This window comes from Dermochelys coriacea, chromosome 11 (genome assembly GCF_009764565.3).
Source record: "Dermochelys coriacea isolate rDerCor1 chromosome 11, rDerCor1.pri.v4, whole genome shotgun sequence".
Lineage (NCBI taxonomy): Eukaryota > Metazoa > Chordata > Testudines > Dermochelyidae > Dermochelys > Dermochelys coriacea.
Genome location: NC_050078.2, coordinates 64004107 through 64019859, shown reverse-complemented (window position 1 = coordinate 64019859; position 15753 = coordinate 64004107). Strand labels below are relative to the sequence as shown.

Sequence of the window (15753 nt, the reverse complement as noted above, 5' to 3'; positions counted from 1 at the left end):
GCCAAATCAGGTTTTCCACTCACCCACACTAGCGGCAGCGTTATACATCCACTTTGCTAGGTGTAAAGGCCTGCATAAGATGCAAACTAATGAAAGAACTGGCCCTTCATTTCTATTAACTTCAGTGGAACTAACACGAGTAAATCATTGCAGAGTTATATTAAAATATAAACCTGTACATTTGGGTGCCCACTGATCCTCACCAATCTTGTATTTCTATTTTCTGCAAACTGCCTGCTGGGCAGAAATAAAAATCAGAGGAGAAAGCTGAATTTTTTTAAAGTGATCTGAAAAGGACCAAACTGACTGCACATAAAACTGAAATTCTCAATGTTAAAAATAGAGCATGGACAGCACAGGCAACATCAGTGCAAGTTTTTTTTACACTGCTACAAGTAATATGCCTCAACTTTAGCCAAGAAAGTGAGAGACTAGATCAGTCCCTATGTCTACACACTGGCCCCCAGAAGGCTGAACAAAACATTGAAGAACTGCAGGGAGAGAGGGATGGATGATAGGCTCAAATTTAATAGGTGCTCTGTTTGTTTTGCCTTAAAGTTTGACAAACCCTTAGGATGAATAAACTGAGATGACTGAGTGTATGAAAAAATAAGGAAGAAAAGTGAGTTAAGAAATGAAAATTTACACTGGATTCATTATTCACTGATTTGCAAAGGTTTAAAAATGTTACATACCTGATTAGAATCACAAGCATATCCATCTTGTTTATGAAGATTTGATGGGCACTGAACATCAAAAGATAAAAATTCTTGATCAAATTATAACATTTGGAGTTGTAGGACAATAAACAAATATTTAACAATAAATTATTTAAAAACAAATAGTTGGCATAAAATACATGCAGAGGAACTGTGCAACAGAAGATAGCACTAAGGATGACAAAGGGCCCCAAGGGTTATAATTACTATGTAAGAAGTCAGAAAAATTAGGTTTATATTTATTAGAAAATAGACTAATAGGATATATGATTGTGGCATATAAAATTCAAAGGAAAAAAAGAATGGAGGCTTATGTTTATATAGTATCCAAAATGTTGTAGGCTTTACAAACAAATTAAAATGATACAGTAAATGCACCAAAGAGTTCACACTCTACCTATAGAAATGAGAGAACAAATACATGGAAACAGGGAGGAAGGAAGACAAAAGTTGCATAAGTCACATCACACAGCCATTTAAGAAATATCACAATGCTATTTGACAGTGAAACTCAAACCAAGAGGGAACAGAATGAAACAAAGAAAGAACCAGACAGACACTTAGGAATCTCAGAATAAACTTCGAATGAAAGTAATTCCATTGGTGGTCTGTTCCACAATAAATAGTAGAAATTCCAAATATATTCAAGAACTTAAGGAAAATGACTTTACAGAGTAAAAGTGCTATCTGGGTAGGTAGACAGACATGTAGCAGGTCACTTTACCACTCCTTGCCAAAACATTATCCTTGTTAACATTACCTGTAACCGTTCTGTTTTATCTGGTCGTTTATTAAGGTATGTGTATAAACAGATTAAATTGTATAGTGTAATATATCAAAATATTATATCTATATCTACACACGCTTTACAAAACACATTTAAAGAAATCATGTTGGTGCAAAGGGGCTGCAAAGCAATTGCAGGGCCCCTGATGGACTGTTCCTGATACAGGAGCCCCTCTAGACAGTTACAGAACTAACTACACCAGACTTATACCTTCCTCTCCCCTGCAAGAACCACTGATGTGGGGGCAGGAGGGACGGAGGGGCATTCCCGGTCATCTGACAAGTGAGAGTGGTGTGACTAGGGCAGTCCCATACCTCAGCTATTCCTGAGCTGCCATAAAGTCCTTGAGCAGCCCTTAGGGTTGTTCTAACCAGCTATAGGGATCCAACTGGCTTTTAGTGGCCCCAGATTTGAGTGGGCACAAGCCCACCTCTTATAACCTGTACAGAACCCTGCACAGGATGAATTCGGCTGTGGTAAAAGTATGTGAATTTAGCTGTACAAAATCCTGGCTGCAGAATGATGCCACCAATATATAGATCACACTAAGAATAATTTCCCATGGTTATGCTCAGCAATAGTGATGAACACAAGAAAAAATGGAAATGCTGCACCATGTAGATAAGAAGTGATTTAGAAATAATTTAAGATTAATTGATGGTTCATTAACTTTTACATCAACCGAATACTAATGCAGCTTTAGATAGCTACATATATTTCTGTGGAAAGTTCATAAATAGTCACATATATATATGAATTATGTGATAACCAGCCACTTCCAGTTCTTAGAGCTGTGTGTTCTGATATCAAAACAGTGAAAACTTGCCTATCATTAATACATACTAGAAAACCTGCTTCACAGGGATGTCCCGTGAATGGTGGAACTGTAGAACAAGAAACAAAGGGACAGAGATAGAATGACTTTAAAAATAAATAAATAGTAAGCATACTACTTTCACAGCGCCCTGAACCCTTACTGGGACCAGCTCCTGGGATCTGCCAATTGGCAGTGATTGTGCATTATCACAAGACAACTACCCCAAATCTAACTGCCTATTTTGGTTTTTCTGTCAGTTTACTGATTTTATGACATTGTTGGAGACATCAACAGAAATGGCTATGCACTAAATCAGGGGTCCTCAACACAGGTACAACGGTGCCCGCTGGGGCAGTTGTGTGTGCCCACAGGACACCACACCGCTGAAATGCTGCCGCCGAGCATGGCCGCCCAAGAACCACCCGCCGAAATGCCGCCGAGAAGCATTGCCGCTTCTCGGTGGCATTTCAGTGGCAGGGTGTCTGGCGTCTGCCACAGTCTTCTGGGAATAGGAAGATGCTATTCCCACAGAAAGGCTGGGGACCACTGCACTAAATTGTCATGCAGTTCATTTTTTGTATGCAAGTATTTATTAGATATAGTTGTTACATAGCAACTAGTGTCTACAAAAAGTACATGTTACAGTAATTTTGTATAATCAATTAAAAACTAGGGGCAAATAGCTTTTCCTCTTTAATGTTTTTGATAACAGAATGGTGGATTTGTTAAAAATAGCACAAGATTTTTCTGGTGTAGAGAACATTTGTACAGTAACTGGATTTGTTCAGGTTTCAGAGTAGCAGCCGTGTTAGTCTGTATTCTCAAAAAGAAAAGGAGTACTTGTGGCACCTTAGAGACTAACAAATTTATTAGAGCATAAGCTTTCGTGAGCTACAGCTCACTTCATCGGATGCATTTGGTGGAAAAAACAGAGTAGAGATTTATATACACACACAGAGAACATGAAACAATGGGTTTATCATACACACTGTAAGGAGAGTGATCACTTAAGATAAGCCATCACCAACAGCAGGGGGGGGAAGGAGGAAAACCTTTCATGGTGACAAGCAGGTAGGCTAATTCCAGCAGTTAACAAGAATATCAGAGGAACAGTGGGGGGGGGTGGGAGGGAGAAATACCATGGGGAAATAGTTTTACTTTGTGTAATGACTCATCCATTCCCAGTCTCTATTCAAGCCTAAGTTAATTGTATCCAGTTTGCAAATTAATTCCAATTCAGCAGTCTCTCGTTGGAGTCTGTTTTTGAAGCTTTTTTGTTGAAGTATAGCCACTCTTAGGTCTGTGATCGAGTGACCAGAGAGATTGAAGTGTTCTCCAACTGGTTTTTTAATGTTATAATTCTTGACGTCTGATTTGTGTCCATCCATTCTTTTACGTAGAGACTGTCCAGTTTGGCCAATGTACATGGCAGAGGGGCATTGCTGGCACATGATGGCATATATCACATTGGTAGATGCGCAGGTGAACGAGCCTCTGATAGTGTGGCTGATGTGATTAGGCCCTATGATGGTATCCCCTGAATAGATATGTGGACAGAGTTGGCAACGGGCTTTGTTGCAAGGATAGGTTCCTGGGTTAGTGGTTCTGTTGTGTGGTGTGTGGTTGCTGGTGAGTATTTGCTTCAGATTGGGGGCTGTCTGTAAGCAAGTACTCACCAGCAACCACACACCACACAACAGAACCACTAACCCAGGAACCTATCCTTGCAACAAAGCCCGTTGCCAACTCTGTCCACATATCTATTCAGGGGATACCATCATAGGGCCTAATCACATCAGCCACACTATCAGAGGCTCTTCACCTGCGCATCTACCAATGTGATATATGCCATCATGTGCCAGCAATGCCCCTCTGCCATGTACATTGGCCAAACTGGACAGTCTCTACGTAAAAGAATGATGGACACAAATCAGACGTCAAGAATTATAACATTCAAAAACCAGTTGGAGAACACTTCAATCTCTCTGGTCACTCGATCACAGACCTAAGAGTGGCTATACTTCAACAAAAAGCTTCAAAAACAGACTCCAACGAGAGACTGCTGAATTGGAATTAATTTGCAAACTGGATACAATTAACTTAGGCTTGAATAGAGACTGGGAATGGATGAGTCATTACACAAAGTAAAACTATTTCCCCATGGTATTTCTCCCTCCCACCCCACCCCCCACTGTTCCTCTGATATTCTTGTTAACTGCTGGAATTAGCCTACCTGCTTGTCACCATGAAAGGTTTTCCTCCTTCCCCCCCCTGCTGTTGGTGATGGCTTATCTTAAGTGATCACTCTCCTTACAGTGTGTATAAACCCATTGTTTCATGTTCTCTGTGTGTGTGTATATAATCTCTACTCTGTTTTTTCCCAAAAATCCGATGAAGTGAGCTGTAGCTCACGAAAGCTTATGCTCTAATAAATTTGTTAGTCTCTAAGGTGCCACAAGTACTCCTTTTCTTTTTGGATTTGTTCAAAATGTGTTGTCCATATGCACATTTCACTGATGCTATGCATGCACCTCATGAAGTAGAGATCCAAGTCTTTGGGGCCAGCAGTACCCATAGGGCGTGCGTGCACTCTGAAGTCCTTATGCTTTTCTGCAAGAGCATATAAGGGCAAGGCATGCCCACTGCCATTTGGTTCCTTCTGACTGCAGAATCCTATATAAGAGGATTCTGATGTAGAGAAGCTGGAAGGGCAGGTTGTGGAACATGCATATGGATAAACATCTCAAAGAACTCCAGTTACTGTATACAGTAATTAACTTTCCTTTCTCTGTTGAGTGATTGTCTATATGCACATTCCACTGACATGCGTTCTGATCTTCCTCACATGAGGTGTATACATACCATCGCTGGGACGGGCATAAGGACAATCACTTGAAGGAGAACAATTTTAAAATAGGTGACATTTAGGGCATAAAGAGGATGACATTACCCATTTATATATTTGCAGGTGCACTCAGCAGTCTTCCAAACATCACAAACTGAATGGCTCATAACTTTCTTAAGAAACAAAGCTTCGATTTTATCCATATTTAACTTTTCTCAGATGCTACATTTTGACTAACCTCTTAACGATTTATCTATTTATTCAGTGTCTGTGGTGAAAAATTTTGGGAGTCCATTTTTTAAAATGTCATTTTCCTTCTATTTCTCATATTGGTTTAATCGTTCATATTTGCCTTTTTTACTTAACTTTTCTAAAAGGTGCAGGATTTTTAACCATTTCTGCTCCTAAATGCACATACTTTCTTAGTCGGACTGTGACAGTGTTCTTCTTGCTTGAGCTTTATTTTTGGCCATCAATCTGTTAGATTTTTGGCCATCAATCTGTTATGCTGTTAGATTAATTTTTCAGGGCTCTCCTTTTTCTCATGTTGTTTGATTATTTTTTTCATTTACACCAGCTGCCATAAACTTAGATCACAATTCTACCACACTGACTCATATTAAATAGTATCTTACTTTATTAGTATTATTGTTTAACATATATACTGTGGCAGTGCCTACTTGCCTCAACCATGCCAGGGCCCCACTGAATAAGTCATTATACAAAAATATACAAATCAACAGTCTCTACCCTGCAGAGCTTAGTCTGAGAGACAGGCATAACAGATGGATGAGACAAACAGGCAGACTGGGAGGAGAATGGGGTAACAAAAAATAACTGGATGTGTGTGTGTTAATACAGATTTAGGGCTTATCTACATTGGAAATTATTCTGAGGTAACTATTCCTGACTAACTTGATGTGTGGGCACTCTTATTCTGAAATAAGAATGCCTTATTCCAAATTAGCTTAATCCACTTCTAAAGCTTTGGAAGTGTTAATCCACTTTAAATTCACTTCCTATCTTATTTTGGATTAATTTTCATGTGCAGACCAGCAATGTGTGCACAAATCTTTGCAATATATTAGCAATAATCACAATTGCCAGATGGCAGTTTGCTTTATACATTTCGGCAGAGGTGAGCTTTGAGAAGGGGCTTGAAGAAGGATAATGTGGTGATTAAGGATTTTGACTGGGAGCTTTTCCCAGGCAAGGTGGTGGCATGGAAGAAAGTGCAAAGGTGCTTGTGGGAAAAGCAGACAGGGCAATCAAGGCTGGAATCACTGGGAAAAAGAAGGCAAGAGATAGTAGGATGGATAGATAGGGCATGGCTAAACAGTGGAAAGCTAGGATAAGAAATTTACATTAGATGTGATGGAAGAGGGAGAGCCAATAGAGGGACTTAAAAAGGGTGGTAAAGGGGTCCAAGTGACAAGCCAGGAAGGTGATTTTAGGAATAGCATGTTGAATTAACTTGAGGCCGCAGGCAACAGGGCCAAATGAGAAAGAGGCCCAAATGAAAAATGAAACCAAGAGACAAGGTGAAAGTCCACAATGATAGAGAAAGGAAAGGGCTTCAGAGAAAAGTTAAAAGCTCTGTTTTGGCCAGTAGTTTCAGCTGATGACTGGATACCCACAAAGAGAAAGCCAGGCCAAGATTTTAATCTAATTGTAGGGCAAGAGGTCTAGAGTAGAGAGGCAGACTCTGAGTCATCATCATCATCATAAAGATGGTAGTCAAAGCCATGTTTACAGATAAGTTTGCACAGAGATAGGGTGGATAGGGAGAAGAGGAGGGGGCCAAGGATGCAAACCAGAGGATCCCCCCACAGAAAGAGGGAGAGAGAGGGAGGCAGACCCACTGAACTACAAACTAAAGGAGTGATCTAACAGTCAGTGGGAGAACCATGTGAGGACAGTCATGAAAGCCAACAGATGACCAGATTTCAAGAAAAGTGTGGTGGATGGCATTAATGGCAGCTGATAGGTCAAAGAGGATAATGACGAATTACTGTGCAAGTAGGTCCACTGGAAACAATGGACCTACTTGCAGAGTAAGATACTATTAAAAGTGTATGTGTGTGGTACAACTGGATCTAAGGTTTCAGAGTAGCAGCCGTGTTAGTCTGTATTCGCAAAAAGAAAAGGAGTACTTGTGGCACCTTAGAGACTAACAAATTTATTAGAGCATAAGCTTTCGTGAGCACAGCTCACGAAAGCTTATGCTCTAATAAATTTGTTAGTCTCTAAGGTGCCACAAGTACTCCTTTTCTTTTAACTGGATCTAAAATTATTTTAAATTGGATTTGGATCCTTCTTTGTTTGGTGCACACAGTTGGAGTGCCAAAGAAAATCATGATATTCCTGCTATGTCCTCTTAAGTGAGTATAGGAAGGTGGTTTTAAGGTTTTTCTGTAACACCCATTACCTTAGTATGTAAACACCAACCATCTACTCTCAAGCTGGTTTTCTGTTGTTGCTTACTCTAATACGACTGGTAGAAGAAGCAGAGTATAAGTGCAACTAAAAAGACTAGTTGTCAGAGAGGATATTAGTTACTTTCATACTGCTATTTTTGTTAAACAAGGGAAGCACCAGCAAGGAAACAATGAAGGATGGAATGGGAGAAAGAGACAACATGGTGGAGATGGGGAGGACACAGAGTCTATATAGAGGGGGAGAGAAACAAACATGGGGGAGGGAGTTTTCTCATGAACCAAAGAGTCTCTGATCAAAACTCTTTCCCCTACCCTTTCTTTGAAACTAATCTCTTCCACTTGATAAGAGGTGGCTGGAATTTCAGCTCCACTCTGCACTCATTAGCTCTGAGGGATAGATGGGGATGTGGGCATTGCTCAACTCCCTCCCCACAAACTCTGGAGATACCACCGTTGACAGCATTAATCTTGTGCAGTCTTTATATTCAGGGAACTGCAAGGATCTGATTAGCCTACAATGCCTTTCCACTTGTGCATTCTGCAGGACCAGATATAATCTTACTTGAAGTGTTTTGGGAGCCAGTGTAAATGCCAGATGGCTGGGGCATTATTCTGTTATTTTCTTGTTGCTCACTGCAAGCGTGTGTGGGGAGCGAGGGAGAAGAAATTGAGCACACTGTTCTATCTACATCTCTAGAAGTGCTCTAGGATAGGACAGCTTTCATTCTCCACTACAGAGAAATTCTGGCTCTTTGTTAAACAGAAACTGTAATGCTTGCTCTTAAGATAAATACATTTAATCAGTAAAGAATAAAAGTTTCATCTTTTCTTTAGTTTTCAGCCAAGATGCCTATAGCCAAAGCCTCTAGGATTCCCTTTGAATCATGTACAGTTTAAGTAGCCCACACCAAAATCACAAACAGCATACTGACTATATTGGTATGAACAGCTAATGGCTTTAATTGCCTGATAAACCTTGAAGTACCATATTAAATTCTACTCTTATTGCATGTACCTAATGGAAATTAAGGAGATGAGTCAATACATGAAATGTCAAGGCTCCATTGTGGGTAGAATGAAATATAGCTTTACATGCATACCTTTTCTTTGATACTTTTGCTAAGTTGTGCCCTCACTAAACTCCAGGGAATCCCAACGTGGTTTGAGTAAAGGCAGACTTAGTCTCTCTGCCGTTATTTCTTTTGATAAGTAATGTTCTGAAACAAATCATTCAGCACAGCACATAAACAGGTTTTATTTTCCTTTCCTTATTTTATACTATATTTGTTTTCTTTCCTTTTTCTTTCCTTAAAGGATTGCTTTGTTTTCTGCTAACATGTGCATACCTATACTGCATCTGTAATAAGAGCTTATTGCCAATAACCTGTTTATCAGTTTTAGATATTTTGCTGGGGTTTGTGTCATTCACTCTTCACATTGTTTTATGAGTTTTCCTTTCTCCTTTCGTAACAGAGTTTATATTTATTAAATAATTGAGAGCAGCCATTTGCTAATCACTAGAACAAAAACCTTCTATAAAGACACTTCAATCAAAATACATTTTTAATATTTACAACTAATGAGGGAACCGGTAATTTTAAGCAAATGTAGTATCAGCTTGTTACTCAATATATTTAATTGGGATAAAAGGATTATGGAATTGAATAGAGTATACAGAGAGCTTAGGTATACATACCTGACCAGAGTCGCCAGTACAGTACTCTGTAATATCACACTCATTCACTGCATATCGACAGTCATAGCCTCGTGGGAAAAACTAGAAAACAGCGACCATTCATTAGAACTGAGATTATATAATGGCATATTCTGGATTCTTGTTTAGAAATATTCCTCATGTTTCAAAGCCATACTTCTCAATTTTCAAATGAGTCTCAGTATCAGCATCCTTTGAGTCTTGCCCCAGAATAACAGAGAGAACAAAACATATCCAGAGGAAGCTTTTAGTACAGAAATAGTGTATGACTAACTCAGGAACCTACATTTTGTAATACTTGTGTACATACATATGCGTGCATGCATGCGTGCATGCATGCGTGCGTGCGCGCACACACACACATTCAGGAAATGCTGAATTATCTAGAAACAGCGAAAAACTCACTGCTAGCTTCTGGTTCAACTGAAAGTGGTGCACATCAGTAATCTGAAAAGTATTCTTTAGTGATACATCTCTGCTAGAAATATTTTTCATACCATTAAGACACTATGTGTAAGGGAAAAAGCATATAGATTTATTTCTGCCAAGAAAATATTGAAACTTTAAACAAAACAACCAACCCACCCATCCATTGGTTTATCAACAGCACATCTACTTCTACATTATACAGATTAGGTGAACGTTTAATTTAATGGGGCTAAAATAAAGTCCAGCAGCATGAGACAGTAAAAAAAAATATCGTTAATGTTTACCAACAAAGATACTATATCTCAACCCAAGCTCATCCTGTTTCTTTTAATTACATTTAGATAGTTCTCTGAGAAATTACATCAACTGCCCCAAGTCAAAAGGCAGGTTATATTCCTGTGATGTTCAGAGACCTAGTTCTCATGGAAAAGTTTAAGCTACATCCTTTAGGAATTCTCATCTTTGCTCTGTCTCTAATATCATTTCCCAGATATACTAATAATTCACCATATCCTGCCATAAGCTATGCACAAGACTCCCACTGACTTCATTTGAAATCCTGTGCATGAAACAACAGGATATCAGAGTGCAGCCCAATATTATCACAATGAGACCAGCATCTAAATTATTTTTTCTAAAGAACTTGCAATCCAGAATTTTGGACCACAAATCACAATATTTAAAAATGAAAAATCAAGTGAGAGGCTGCTTAGTATGCCCTTCAATACCTGCTATTGGCAAACTATATCAGAGAAGAAAGCCTTCACTACCTATTGTAACAACTATTAGTATTTATCATACTGTGTGGCTTCCAGAGATTTCAGCTAGATGACAAGTAATGCTACCAAAAGTATAAATTCAATTACTTGCCATTTCATGCTGAAGAAGAAAAGTGCACATTACAACTTTACATACTATTAGATCATTGCACCCAAAACACCAAGCAGCTTAAAAGTCACTCTACCCATAACACATTTACTTTCAACCATATTAAGTAAATAGATAAATAAATGTAATCTGGTTTTAACATTAATCTCAATAACATTTTCAAAGTATTGATCAAGGTTTCAGATATATGAACCATATCAAAGTCAATGAAAGTTTTGTGACCCAAACCAGCACCATATTTTGAAAATTTGGATTAAAATCTTTAACTCCCAAGATTGGTCATAGATGTCGTGGTGGTGGAATTAATCAAATCCAGATGTATGGTATAACATTGTGTGCATTAACAATACCAACATACACATAATCCCCATCTACTACCACATTGTCTGCAGGTGAGTAATCATGTTATGTTCCTTAAAAACATTTTGACTCAGTATATGTGGCCTATTTCCCCCCACTGTCACCCAGTGTTTGACCTGTATCAGATTAGACATTAGTTCTAGGGAAGACTGAGAGAGAAAGTAGAAAGAAATGCTATAATACTCACAAGACAGGATGTGTTACAGCAGGGTCCATCACTACAGTGAGCTCCATTAGAGAGAGAGCACTTTTTACAGCAGTTTTCATAGCATTCCTAAAGAAAATACATTAAGTAATCTATGAATCTTCTACTCTAGGCATTTGTCCTTCTCAACCATCCAAACACACCATCCTGTATATCATGATCAGGGAAAGGATTCACTCCTGTATTGACTAGAAAATAAACCAGATGAAAGAATCTTTTACACTATTTAAACATCAAACTAGCAGGGAGACCAGTGTAAAGATTTCTATAGCAGCAACCAAATACTGGATTTGGGACTATTAAGAGAGACAGTGCATATCTTCTCAATCCTGTCTGAGGATGAGGTTCCACCATGGACTCCATGCCAATGTAAGCTATTGAGGCAGCTTGCACGCACTAGGGAAAACCCCTAAGAGAACTAACTAACTAACTAACTAACTAACTAACTAACTAACTAACTATATATATATATATATATATATATATATTATTTACAAAATAACTAAAGGAGCCTAAATAAAGGTCTGCAGGTGCAGACTTGGACAAAGCTAAAGGCTCCCTGAATGCACTTTGGAGTGGAAGAGAAGGAACTGAGGTTGCACTATCTAATATAGTCTTAGGCACTGAACATTCAATACAAATAGAGGGTGCATGTGTGCAGCCCCAGATGACAAAGCTTTGGAAACATGTTCTGTTCCTGAAGCATCGAGAGAGAGTTCACTACAAGTGGGAATGAACAGAGACCTTGAAGTATAATTACCAACCTCTTTATTCTATGTCAGCTGGATCTTTATATAACTCCCCTCTCTTTCATAATTTCTCTGTCTCAGTGCCACAGCCAAAATCCCTCCATATCCGCACCCAGAACGAGGTGAGATAAGAGGCAAGGAGGAGGAGTTCTCTCTTCTGACTGGAGCTGAATGCCACTCTGCCCTGCTCCAGCTTCTTGCTCCTCTCTCCTTGTGCACTTATACATGGTGTAATGCTGTTTTACCCAGGCCCCATCATCATGGTCCCCACTGCTCAGAGGGTTCAGCCAGTTCCATACTATCTTTAAGAGGCACTTTCCTGAGGCAAGGGTGGGGTGGGGTGGGAAAATAGGAAAGGCAACAGGTTTTTTCTGTATTTGTAAGATTGAGCATAACCCAGTGTACCAGAAACAAATATTTTCTCATTAGGGAAAATATTCTCCCTCTTTTACAGAAAGTTGACTAATACAATTTTCTGATCAAAGTTGTCCCATACGACAGGCAGTGTAAATTGAATACAAAATTCTTTCTTTTTCCATTTTTAACATCCATATAAAACTTTTGCTCAATACATTAATGTGAGAAGGGGCTGCAAGAACAGTGCATAAGAACATTTTTAACTTACCATTCGGAAACCACAATCACATTCTTCTCCTGCTTCTACATATCCATTTCCACATTCGGGAGTTTCAAACAACTGAGAGACACACAAAGAATAAAACCATTGTGAAAAATGATGGAAGCTAGCAACTGACTCAACTATGCCTTTAAGGAACAAACCCTCATCACAGTGCTTCTAAGACACCACTCCAGAGAAAGGACACCCAGAGCTACTCTTCAGGGAGTCCAATTAGCAATGCAGCCCCTTGTGCAGCTAGCCAGCCAATTGTTCAGGAGCGCAATGTGTGTGGGCTACTTGTATCCTTTCCTGTGCTAGTTGGGGAGCAGCTATGAACAATCTGGCCCAAAGAAATAAAATCAGTAAAAGGAAAATATGCAGACAGCACAGTGCTATAGTGGAGCAGTATTATTACCTCCTTCCAATCCCATATATTCCCATTATTTGAGTTATTCCTTATGGGAAATACATATAATATAATTTTGGGGGATCTATTCAAGCACCTTGTGTCAATTTTGGGAATCTGTCTATGTACAACTTATGCTTAAGGCTACGATTTTGTCATGGTTATGTTTAGTAAAAATCAGGGACAGGTCATGGGCAATAAACAAAAATTCACGGAAGCCGTGACTTGTCCCTGACTTTAACTAAAAATAACCATGACAAAATGGGGAGGGAAAGAGTCCTGCCCTGCTGTGGCTGGGAGCTAGAAGGGACCCCAGCCTGTGGTGGCTGGGGAGCTGCAGGAGATTCCCCACTGCATGGGCACTGGGGGATTCCCCTCCCCCCCGGTTGGGGAGCTTCCGGGGATCTTCCGCCGCCCATGAGGACTGGGGAGCTCCAGGGGGTCCCCTCACCCCTGGCAGCTGGGGAGCTCTGGGGGTTCCCCCACTGCTGGTGGTGGTGGCTGGGGAGCTGCCGGGGGTCCCCCACCGGTGGTGGCTGGGAAGCTTCAGGGGTCCCTTGCCAGCAGCGGAGTCTGGGGAGTTCCTGGGTATCCCCCACCACCCGTGGGGAGCTGAGGGGGACTCCCATGCCCATGGAAACTAGGGAGCTCCAAAGCCTCTGCCACTCTGGGAGGTGTGGGTACCCTGCAGCTCCCAGCCGCTGTGGCCTGAAGTCACGGAGGTCTGACCAGATGATAGGGTGACCAGATCATAGAATTGTAGAATATCAGGGTTGGAAGGGACCTCAGGAGGTCATCTAGTCCAACCCCCTGCTCAAAGCAAGACAAACCTCAACTAAATCATCCCAGCCAGGGCTTTGTCAAGCTTGATCTTAAAAACTTCTAAGGAAGGAGAGTTCACCACCTCCCTAGGTAATGTATTACAGTGTTTCACCACCCTCTTAGTGAAAAAGTGTTTCCTAATATCCAACCTAAACCTCCCCCACTGCAACTTGAGACCATTACTCCTCGTTCTGTCATCTGCTACCACTGAGAACAGTCTAGATCCATCCTCTTTGGAACCCCCTTTTAGGTAGTTGAAAGCAGCTATCAAATCCCCCCTCATTCTTCTCTTCCGCAGACTAAACAATCCCAGTTCCCTCAGCCTCTCCTCATAAGTCATGTGTTCAAGATGTCCCAATTTTATAGGGAAAGTCCCGATATTTGGGACTTTTACTTATACAGGTGCCTATTACCCCCCACACTCAGTCCCTATTTTTCATACTTGCTATCTGGGCACCCTTCGCAGGTCTGCGGAAGTCATGGATTCCGTTACTTCCACAACCTCCATGACCAAATCGTAGCCCTACTTATGATATTATGAAGTCACTGTGTGTTTAAGCCTTATGATGATCTGTACTGTGTCCTTGCCTCATCCCCCTTGTGTTAAAGAGAAAGGAATAGTACCTGCATGTCTGTCTCATAACTAGGACAATTGTTATCAGCCCTTCAGTAGAGCTTGCCCAGATATAACTGGATAAATTGGAGAAAACCAGTTTTCACTACAGAGTGCTATGGTTTGGAGCAGTGGAATTTCTCCAGAATGGTAAACAAAGAAACCAGGTTCTAGTACTAGCATTTAATAACACAGAAACATAGGGCCTCACAGAAACTAAAAATGCTAGGGGTAGGAAAGAAGAATAAAAGGTCATGATTTCATAGGAAAGGGGACCTTTTTGACTGTGGGACCAGCCCAGGCTGAAGGAAGCTGGCTACAGAGGCAGACGAGACTTTGTTTTGAAGGAGAATCCGTGTTTAGATAGGGGATCCTGGATACCTTAGAGTGGTAAGGAAACTGAGGCAAAGTTTCACATGCAGGTGTTTCTTATTTTGCCTACATTCTGTCTCTCTTGTGCTGTTTAAGTAAAGACAAATTGTTTTAGAAATCCTCTTTACAAAGTCTGTGTCTGTCTGCTTCAATTATCATATGTTCCTGAAGAGGTAAAGTGTAACCAGAGTGCCCACAAGGCTGGTGGTCTTGGAAAGAGCATCTGCAAATGGGGAGTCTGGGGTAACCAACACTAGTCTCAGGGTGTAGGCAGTTGGACTGCAGGGTCTCAGCTTAGCCAGAAGGTGGTGCTAGATGGAAGATCTGCATCCTAAGAGTGCGCCTACAAATTCAGAACCATAGGTAGTGTCTGGACTCTTCTCAGTCTCAGGAAATCTTAAAAGCACAGATGTCCAGTGATGTGACCCAACACAGCAGCCTGGTGAGTGTCCAGAAGGGGAAGTTTGATCAGGGTTATGACACACCTAGACAGTATATTTGCCAGCGAAGATAAGCGTGGAAGTTAGGGTTGCCAGATGTCCAGTTTTCAACCAGAATGCCCGGTCAAAAAGGGACCCTGGCAGCTCCAGTCAGGCAGTTAAAAGTCCAATTGGTGCGGGGCTGGCAGGCTCCCTACCTGGCTCTGCATGGCTCCCAGGAAGCGACGACATGTCCCTCTGGATCCTAGGTGTAGGGGCGGCCATGGGGGCTCTGCACGCTGCCCCAAGCGCTAGCTCCGCAGCTCCCATTGGCTGGGGGTCTTGGCCAATGGGAGCTGTGGGGGTGGTGCCTGCAGACTGAGGCAGCAAGCAGAGCAGCCTGGCTGCACCTCTGCCTAAGAGCTGAGGACCATGTTGCCGATTGTGGGGAGCCACCAGTGGGGAGCACTGCCTGGAGTCTGCATCCCAAAACCCCTCCCACACCTCAATCCCCTGCCCCAGCCCTGAGCCGCCTGCTGCACCCAAACTCC

General features: G+C 41.1%; 1 protein-coding gene across 9 annotated transcripts in view; it reads right to left on the bottom strand.

Moving 5' to 3' along the window:
- Window positions 1–15753, bottom strand: part of ADAM23 (ADAM metallopeptidase domain 23) — a 179673-nt gene that overhangs the window by 44395 nt on the left and 119525 nt on the right. For 8 of the 9 annotated variants that reach the window (XR_005295655.2, XR_005295656.2, XM_043505643.1 and 5 more), the window contains exons 16-19: window positions 12577–12648; window positions 11185–11271; window positions 9303–9383; window positions 696–746 (exon numbers count right to left, since the gene is read on the bottom strand). Coding sequence is in view for 7 of the 9 variants with exons in the window: in XM_043505643.1 (XP_043361578.1) it covers window positions 696–746; window positions 9303–9383; window positions 11185–11271; window positions 12577–12648 (291 nt within the window). In the remaining 2 variants the exon portion in view is untranslated. The remainder of the gene's footprint in view (window positions 1–695; window positions 747–9302; window positions 9384–11184; window positions 11272–12576; window positions 12649–15753) is intronic. The other variant, XM_043505641.1, reaches the window with a different exon arrangement.